Raw genomic sequence first — 9,954 nt, 5'->3', positions numbered from 1 at the left:
GTCCCGGCCTGCCTCTCAGGGTCTCTGCCCCCGGGCGGTGTCGGGGACGGGGAAGCCCAGTGGTGGGGAGCCCCCAACTGCCCTGGTTTCACTTCTCCAGGTCACGACCTGTGTCAGCTCCTTCTGCCTGGATACTAATGACGCAGCCCCGGTTCACACTATTAGTGTCCGGTTTCCGGAGAAGGCAGTCAGCGGCACCACGGTTCCGGGTCATAAAGTCTCAGCACCCGCCCCTGGTACCAGCTGCGACTCACATTCTCTCCGGATGCCGAGGATGGGGTTCGTCATGCCCCGAACCCTCCTCCTGCTGCTGTCGGAGGCCCTGGCCGTGACCCAGATCTGGGCGGGTGAGTGGAGCGAGGAGACCGCCCAGCGGGGACGCGGGACCCACAGGGAAGGTGTCTGTCCTCCGTCCCCACCCCAGACCCCCACCCGCCTCCGAGCCCGCCCTGGCCAGCCCTCCCCCACCCCTCCCGGACTCCGCCCTGCTCTCCCCAACTCGGGTCCCCCTCTCCCTGCCCTCCTGGCCGCCTCCCCCTGGCACCCGGGCCCCGCGCGGGGAGGAGGGTCGGGCGGGGTCTCAGCGCCTCCGCGCCCGCAGGCTCCCACTCCCTGAGGTATTTCTACACCGCGGTGTCCCGGCCCGGCCGCGGGGAGCCCCGCTTCATCTCCGTGGGCTACGTGGACGACACGCAGTTTGTGCAGTTCGACAGCGACGCCCCAAATCCCAGGGAAGAGCCGCGGGCGCAGTGGATGGAGCAGGAGGGGCCGGAGTATTGGGACGAGCAGACGCGGATGGTCAAGGACCACGCACAGACTTTCCGACTGAGACTGAACAACCTGCGCGGCTACTACAATCAGAGCGTGTCCGGTGAGCGGGCCCGAGTCCAGGGCACGACCCCCATCCCCACGGACGGGCTGGGGTCACCCCGAGTCTCTGGGTCTGAGCACAGCGGCGAGGTCACAGGACCCCTGTCCCCCGACACCGAGAAGAGCCCGCACGAGCTTTTAGGCGGGTTTACTTTCGGTTTCACCTTAATCACTGCTGTTCTGGGGGCGGGGGGGGGGGGGGGGCCGCAGAGTCGCACAGCCTCCAGAGAATGTATGGCTGTGACATCGGGCCTGACGGCCGCCTCCTCCGCGGATACAGTCAGGACGCCTACGACGGCGAGGATTACATCGCCCTGAACGAGGACTTGCGCTCCTGGACCGCGGCGGACACCGCGGCGCAGATCACACGCCGCAAGTGGGAGGTGGCCGGTGAGGCGGAGCGCTGGAGGAACTACCTGGAGGGCACATGCGTGGAGTGGCTCCCCAAATACCTGGAGATGGGGAAGGAGACGTTGCTGCGCGCAGGTACCGGGACTGCTGGGCCTCCCCGATGGCCCCTCCACTGGGGCTGGCTTCCCACGAGGAAGGAAAAATGGACTCAGTGTCAGAACAGCGCCCCTCCCACGGGTGGGAAGAGGGACATCCGCCTTGGTGTTCATATTCCTGCTAGAGTGACTCACTTAGAGGGCGCTTTTCTCTCAAGGACAGACAGGAATCCATTCTCCCCAGCAGGGACTCAGGTTGAGACCATCCCTGAAATAACCCATCAGCAGTTCCCTCTGACCCTGGCAGCCACCTTGTGAACCCTGACCTTCCCTCTCAAGGCCTTGTTCTCCCTGAGAACATGTTTGGAGATCTGAGTCTGGGTTTTCTGAGTCATCACCCTCCACCACAGGACCACAGTGTGTTCCCCACTTTAGATCTGCAGCCTCCCACCCGGGCTCTCTCCCTGATTCCAGAACTTAACAAGGATCAGGAGATCCCAAAGGCTAGACTTCTCTCTGGGTTTTGTGTTTCTTCCATCCAGACCAGTGGTCCTGTCTACCTCAGGATGGTCACGTGGATGCAGTTTCAGTGGCCCATAAAGCTAAACCACAGTGTGGATTCTCTGTTTCTTCTTCCTCAGAATCTCCCAAAACACGGGTGACCCGCCACCCCATCTCTGACCATGAGGTAACCCTGAGGTGCTGGGCCCTGGGCTTCTACCCTGCGGAGATCACCCTGACCTGGCAGCGTGATGGGGAGGACCACACCCAGGACGCAGAGCTTGTGGAGACCAGGCCTGCGGGAGATGGGACCTTCCAGAAGTGGGCGGCTGTGGTGGTGCCTTCTGGAGAGGAGCAGAGATACACGTGCCATGTGCAGCACGAGGGGCTGCCCGAGCCCATCACCCTGAGATGGGGTAAGGAGGGTTTGGGGTAGAGCCCCGTGTCAGGGAAAGCAGGGCCCTTCTGGAAATTTCAGAGTCAGGACTGAAGCCGGAGGTCTGGGCCCCTCACCTTCCTTCCCTTTCCAGAGCCATCCTCTTAGCCCTCCATCCCCATCCTGGGCATCATTGCTGCTGTGGTTGTCCTTGTGGTCACTTTGGTGGTTGGAGCTGTGATCTGGAGGAAGAAGTTCTCAGGTAGGAACAGAGTGGGGGGATCTGAGTCTCTAGTCCCCTTGGGGAGTTTCGTAGGTAGCACATTGTCCTGACTGGTTCCTGGGAAATACCATTCACACACATGTAGCTGCCCACTCTGGAGCCATTACTAACATTCACTCTGTAGCAAAGCACTTGGAAAATGAAGGACAGATTTTCACTTGGTAGTTCTGCTGATGGGGACCTGATTCCCAGCAGTGACAGGACAGAGAGGAAGGTCCCTGTTCAGGACAGACCTCCAGTAAGTCAGGTGGTCCTGTGACCCCACAACTCTTTGTTGATGTGTCCCAATCCTGTCCTGGGTGTTTAGTCAGAACTCTGGAAACTTCATTTTGGACCAGGACTAGGAGGTTGCTCTAGGATCTCATGGCCCATCTGTCCCAAGTCTCTAACATGATATTTTCTTCCCACAGGAGGAAAAGGACTGAGCTACTCTCACGCTGCACGTTAAGTATGGAGAGGATGATCCCTGAAACCCTGGGATAGTGTAGACAGGACCTCATAGGGAGGTCCCTGCCCCCCCCCCCCCCCCCCCCCCCCCGCCGCTATAAGCTCCTCCTTTAGTCTCATCTCCTGTGGTTCTGATCACGTCCTGTTTGTTCTACTCCAGGTGATGACAGCGCCTAGGGCTCTGATTCGTTTCTAATGGCTCCTAAAGGTAAGACTCTGGAGGGCCTGAAGCGAGGAGGGGTGGGGGCACCAAGGACACTTTGACATGCAGAGGGCTGTTGAGAAATTGGCTCTTATGTGACTGACTTAAATCTGTTAGTGATTAATTTTTTCCACAGTGTGAGACCCACTGCCTGTGGTGCACTGAGCGATGCAGGATCTGTTCACACCCCCACTTAGTGACATCGATATCCCCTGACTTTCTGAGGATGGTGTCAGAATGTGTCTGCATTCCCATTAGCATATTGTGAGGACACAGGAGACTGCCCCCCCCCCCCCCGCCCACCATGACTCCTCCCCATACTGATTCCTGTTCCCTTTCTGATCTGCTTTCTTATTCCAGCAGAGATAGGGCTGGACCGTCTCCATCCCTGTCTTTTATTTCATGTTGGGCAGAGTATTGTTGCCTTACTTCCCCACTGAAAATGAGAATCCAGATATGAATTGTGTTTTGTAATTCTTGGCATGTGGGGATGATGAGATAATAAAAGAGAGGATTTGTAAAGTTGAAGTAGAAAAGAAATGAAAGCACTGAGAACCTTCAGAACCTGTGTTTTTGCTGTACTGAGTCTGGTGCAGGTGGGGACAGGAGAGAACTGTGAGGAGCCGAGCAGGGACAGGGCCTGTGTCCAGTTGGTGCTCAAGCACCATTGGTGTGACGTGCTCACTCCTCAGCTGGGTCATGTCTCTGCTCCTTGTCCTTGTCCCTTCTGTGGATACTTGTCTCACCAGGACCTGTGATCGTGGGGGCTTGGATGTCACCTGTCACCAGGACCTTGGGCAGCAAATGATTCCTGTGACTGGGTCAACCCAGGCTCCGTCCTGGGTTGAGCCCTCAGCCCCATCTTTTGGTGGTTTTTTTTTACCTTGTTTCTGTGGAGCATCAGGCCTGTTCTTGCTCTTGTGTCCGAGTTCCTGTCTCATTCTTCCCAGGTGACCCCGGCAGTTACATCACCAAGAGTCTTTTGGACTGACATTCCCACAGACCTAGGTGTGCTCTGCACACAGGAGTCTCTGGGGTTTGGAGAGATGAATTTTCAGTCATCCTTCCCTTCTCCTCCCTCTAGAGCTGTCTTCTGGATTATTCTTTAGATTCTGGAGGTAGAGAGGAATCTGAGAGTTTCTCATCCTTTTTCAACTTCAGTTAGTTTCTACCTTCCCTGCCTCTCTATGCCCTTTCCCTGCCCTTAGTTTAGTGATGCTGGTGTGGCTCCCATCCAAGTTCATGGATTTATAAAGCAGGGTCTAATGTAAACTTGTATTTGGTTGTGGAGAAAGGGCCCACTAGAGCCTAAGTACAGTGTTTCTGAAGAGCCTACATACAGTGATTCTGAAAATAGGACTGTAACTGTATGCTGTGCTGTGCAGGGGAAACGCTGTGGGAGGGGGGAGCTGAGCAGAGAGAGGGAGGGAGGAGCAGCCCTGGGGAAAAGTAGAGGCGGCACTGATGGTGAGGTGGGGGCACTTTGTGTGGGAGCTGCCATGGACCGGCTGTGCCTGAGGCTCATCCAGAAGACAGAGGTCTTCTCCACTGACCAATTGTTCCACTGATAATGTCGTGTGTCACATGCAGGACCCGCTATTTTTTCATCTAGGACACCTCAGTGACTAAGAAGAGGCAAACATGCTGGTCTTGTGGAGAATATGTCCTAGGGGTGAGTGACAGACTCCACTTGACCCTGGAACAAAGTGGGGACTGAGGGCAATGACCCCATTGTGCAGTCAGAATTCCAAGTGCAACTTTCGACTCTCCTGAAACTTAATTACTGCTACTAATAACCTACTGTTGATAAGAAGTCTTACTGAAAACATGAACAGTCATTTAACACATATTTTGTACATTACATGTATATGTACATGTATTCTTACAATAAATTAAGCTGGAGAACATAGAAAACATAAGAGAAACTTCACTGGCAGTACTTATTGTAAAAAAAAAGTCCACATATCAGTGGATGTGCATAGTTCCAACTAGTGTAATTCAGAGTCAACTGTATATTGTATAAATGTGGTAAATAAGGGAAGTGTTTAAATTGGAAATTGATAGGTGCTTTGAGGAAGTTGACCCAGAGAGTTACCTGTGTGGGGACAGGGAAGGGGCTACTTTACTAGGGTGGTAAGTGTGAGCCTCACTGGGAAGCTCACCTCTGAGAGATGTGTGGGACACAAGGAGTTGTTGAAGAGCATGTCTCAGGGAGTTCTTTCCAGGCAGGAGAACCTCCAGGTACATTCACTAGGGCAGGAGTGTGTCCTGTGTTCAAGGAAGGGTGAGAGGCCACTGTGGCTGGAGCAGAGAGCATGTGAAATGTGGTCAGATATCTAGACCTTAGGATTAGAAGGGTTTTCAGTTTTCTCTGAGATGTGGAGTCACCAGATGGTTTAGATCAGATGGTCCACCTGGGACTACTCTTTAGAAGCATTTGTTGCTGTGCAGAATCGAGAGGTGAAGGGCAAGTGACCAGTAGGGAAGCTGTGGGAATCTAGTACAGTGTTCCAGGAGGGGGATGTCAGATTTATATGGGGGTTGAAGAGAGAAAATAATAGGAAGTGACTGTGCTCTAGTTATTGTGTGTGTGTGTGTGTGTGTGTGTGTGTGTGTGTGTCCTGGATACATTTAAAGATGGACTTTACAGCATTTCCTAATGTATTAATTCTGGGTTTTGAGAAGGAGGAATCAAGGACGGCATCCAATGCTTCAGACTGCAGGTAGAAATGAGGAGTGCCTTCCATGGAAACAGGGAGGACTCTGGAAGTAGGACATTTAGGGAAGCTGCATCACAGGCACACAATTTAGGAGTGTGGAATCTGAGATTATTAGAAATACAAGCGAAGTTGGCAGCTGGATATAGAGTGCAGGGTGGGAGAAATATCTAGGTTGGAGGAATAGATATGGAGGTGACACCATATAAATGATGTTTAGAGCCTTTAGCAAAGATGAGGTCACCAAGGGGATGATGGCCACAGAAGAGAGAGGAACAGGACCAAACCCTGGACTTGTCAGCACTAAGCAAGCGGATCAGAGCAAACCTAGAGCACACTGCACAGTTCTGCTTCTGCACCTAGAAGGCACATACTCCAGGGAGACCCAGCCTTCAGTGTGCACAGGAATTTCCTGGACTGAGGAAGAGCTAGACAGTCTGGAGTAGAGTGTGAGATTCTGGGTTTATAACAAGGTTGGTGCTGCTTCTGGTCTTCAGATCACACACTGAGCACCAAGCACGTAAAGCAGGATTCCCACATGGCTGTGCCTCTGCCTCTTCTGTGGGGCTTATTAAGATTCCTGGGTCCACGCCCAACGCTCTAACATGGTAGATGGGGAGAGGCCTGAGCATTTTGTAACAAACCCACAAGCAATCCTGGGGTTCCACCAGGTAGAGATGCAGTGAGGTCATTGATGAGAGCCCTCATTGTGGGAAGGGGTCTTACATCCACATTTAAAAATTGTTGTTTTTTCTAGGAAGAAAAATAAGACCTGCTGGGAGATGCATATTTTCTCTCCCATGGGGCAGAGCCAGGTGGCAGATTGAGGAAGTGGTTATCAGCTCAACATAAAATCTCTGAGATAACAAGAGTGTAGATCTTAAATGTTTGCACCACACCAAAGGAAATGGTAACTATGTGACAAGGTGCAGGTCTAGGGTAATGCTCTGGTTGTAAGCATTTTGCAGCATAGAAATGTATCAAAACAAGAGATTGTAGCCTTAAACTGACACAATGGTGTATGTCAGTTATATCTCAGTAAAACTGGAAAAAAAGTCTGAAATCATGCTCTCTGAAGCTATTGCCTGCATCGACTTCTGCCTCTTTGTGATACATGTGCACAGTTACAGAGACTGGGATGAAAGAGAATGTGGGGCCTTGTTCTATTTCAAGGAAAGTCACAAACCAGGCTTGAGGCTACACAGACGGGAACAGAATCCACAATGGACCCGAGGGGGAGGCTCACATATAGCCAGGGCCCTGCTGTTGGGTAAAGATGCCACCCTCACAACAGAGTCCCCTGACATAGGACACTGGATCCGGAGGCTGAGACTGCTGTTGCTGCTGCCCCTTGCAACTGCATGACACCACTGTCACTCAAACACCTGTGCCAAATGCCATGTAGTGTGGTCCCAGCCTATCTGTCCCATGTCCTGAGGCAGAGTCTGGCAGGTGGTCACGTGACTGTGAAGTTTCATGACATGTCCAATGCAAGACTGGCAAAATGGGTTCTCCTCTCCATGGTCTCTGCCCTCCATCAGGATTTTTAAACGTGGAAATCTTTTATGTGGGAAGAGGGTACTAGTTCCGGGCATGGAAACTGGGGGCCTGGAATGGGAAAAGAATGACAAATTGCAACATTTGGAGCAGTGATTTGACACTACAACTTGATATGATACATTGTAGGCACTCAGGTCAGATTGGAGGAAGGAGTGACTAAAAAATGGCATCTTTCAACTTTTCCCCTTGATAGTTGTTATGGGATCCAGCTTTTGTCTACTCCAGTTGTACTCACGAGTAAGTGGAGTAGCACTGTCGGGTGATGAAGTGATTGTTCAAAATGTCTTCTCCAGCCTTTGTCTCCTCCTAGGATTAAGTTACCCAGATCTGTAATACTTCAGATGATCATTATACATACACTGACACTTCATATATCTCTGTACATGCCCGTATTTCTGGGGACAGTATCCAGAATTTACCAGATTTTATGTGACCCTCACAAAAGTAAAAAATCATTCCAGGTTAGACACTGTGCTTCTCCACGCCTGGTCCACGAACACCTAGTAATCAAACTGTTTTTAGCAGATCTAATGACTTGATATACAGGCTTATTTTTGTGTTGATTACCAGTCTGAGACAGGATAAGGTTTCACTTTCATTTCTGTCTCTATCTGTTTGTGGGCTGATGCACATTTACAGACCAGTGCTGGCTCACGGAAGACCCAGATCACCATTGGTTTAGGTAGACTTGTATTCTACCACCTCGTCTGGTGCTGGATAAATTGCAGAAATGAAACAATTGTGAATGGGGATCCTCTTCCAATAACACACACTAAGTTTTAAGGCTGCCTCTTCCTATAAAAACAACTAATAGGGGCGCCTGGGTGGCGCAGTCGGTTAAGTGTCCGACTTCAGCCAGGTCACGATCTCGCGGTCCGGGAGTTCGAGCCCCGCGTCGGGCTCTGGGCTGATGGCTCAGAGCCTGTAGCCTGTTTCCGATTCTGTGTCTCCCTCTCTCTCTGCCTCTCCCCCGTTCATGCTCTGTCTCTCTCTGTCCCAAAAATAAATAAATGTTGAAAAAAAAAAACAACTAATAATGATTATATATATATATGTGTGTATATATATATGTATATATATATGTGTATATATATACATATATATATATATATATATATATATATATATTTTATACATATATTTGGGTGATGTGTATATATATCACCCCCCCCAAAAAAATCAAGAGAATAATCATTTAAGCCAAAATATAATCATGGGCAAAAAGCCAGGGATGATGGTTGCTCTGATACTTAAGGTGTATTTCAAATCTAGAAAATCTTAGCTTGCTTCTCAGGCTCATGAACTGAATAGACAGGAAATAATGCTCAGAGCTTATTCATGTGAGGAGCATGAGAAACACCCCCTCCCTGAAAATATGGGAACCTAAGATACATAGATTCATATTCTCAAAAAAGGGTGACACAGATCAGATTGGCTCTATCTTGAAATACAAGAAGATATTATTGTAAGGAGATTTGCTTTGAACCAGCACAAAGTAAGCAAACAGCTATTTCAAAGAATTTGCAATGACAGACTAACACTTCTGTGATTTGTAGTCCAAATTTCCTTTGCTATTTTGGACCAAAATACCTTCAAGTCATTACTTTAGTTTATAATTGTCCTGGATTGATATTGACTCAAATTTATAAGAGAGAAACAAATTTCTCTAGAGAAATCTACATTTATCCAATGTCAAAAAATGTACACAAAGAATTGCACAAAGAAAAAGAGCAACTCGTAGCATGAAATGTAAAGTATAAATGGGAAAAAGACTATGATTGAGTAACTTTAGAGAATATAGGTAGTAAAAAGGAGGTCATAAAACTTCAATATTGCACTCATAGGACATAAAAGATAACATGACCAGGATATGATATAAATATACAAATATATGTTATGTGACTAAATATTATATATATGACATAAAGAAAAATATCACAAAATATAAAATGTAGAAAAAATGGGAAAAGAAAAGCACCCTTAAGAAAATAACTACAAAATAGATTATATTATTATATAATTAACATATTACAACATAAAATATTCACTTAATAAATGATTATCAGTAAAAGAGGAATGAGTGGAAACATGGAAAACAAAAAGTAAAATGACATCATAAATCCATCTATGTCAATATTAGCATTTCATGTAAATGTCTTAAATAAGTCAAAGTGTAGATGGTTGGACTGAAAATAAACAAGACCCAACTATGTTGTCTAGAGTAGACACACTTGAGATTCAATTACAAATAGTATAAAATTAAAGAAATGGTTCTGCAACTGGCAGTGTGGAGCCTGCTTGGGATTTTCTCTTTCTCCCTGTCTGTCTACCCCACCCCCACTCACAGTGTCTCTGTCTCTCTCAAAATAAATAAATAAACTTTTAAATAAATAAACAGACAAACAAATAAATAAATAATGCTAGTAAAGGGGTGCCTGGGTGGCTCATCTGATTAAGCATCCGGCTTCGGCTCAGGTCATGATCTCATGGTTCTTGGGTTTGAGCCCCGCACTGGGCTCAAACACTGCACATCTCTCCTGTGCAATTTTGGG

The 9,954-nt window shown here is 48.7% G+C and overlaps 1 protein-coding gene across 5 annotated transcripts in view; it reads left to right on the top strand.

Annotated features, from left to right (window-relative positions):
• The first annotated feature begins 212 nt into the window (after positions 1 to 212).
• LOC121023085 (DLA class I histocompatibility antigen, A9/A9 alpha chain-like) overlaps positions 213 to 9,954 on the top strand; it is an 81,797-nt gene continuing 72,055 nt past the window's right edge. For 2 of the 5 annotated variants that reach the window (XM_040464767.1, XM_040464768.1), the window contains exons 1-4: positions 213 to 347; positions 602 to 871; positions 1,081 to 1,356; positions 1,958 to 2,233. In XM_040464767.1, the coding sequence (XP_040320701.1) occupies positions 266 to 347; positions 602 to 871; positions 1,081 to 1,356; positions 1,958 to 2,233 (904 nt within the window). In that variant the 5' untranslated portion in view covers positions 213 to 265. Of the gene's footprint in view, positions 348 to 601; positions 872 to 1,080; positions 1,357 to 1,957; positions 2,234 to 2,347; positions 2,457 to 2,886; positions 2,920 to 3,083; positions 3,132 to 3,261; positions 3,654 to 9,954 lie in introns of those variants that run through there. The other 3 variants (XM_040464769.1, XM_040464770.1, XM_040464771.1) reach the window with 3 other exon arrangements.

This window comes from Herpailurus yagouaroundi, unplaced genomic scaffold (genome assembly GCF_014898765.1).
Source record: "Herpailurus yagouaroundi ecotype Mexico unplaced genomic scaffold, PumYag 511, whole genome shotgun sequence".
NCBI lineage: Eukaryota > Metazoa > Chordata > Mammalia > Carnivora > Felidae > Herpailurus > Herpailurus yagouaroundi.
The sequence above is the reverse complement of the archived record's forward strand: the minus strand, read 5'-3'. Positions and strand labels throughout refer to the sequence as shown.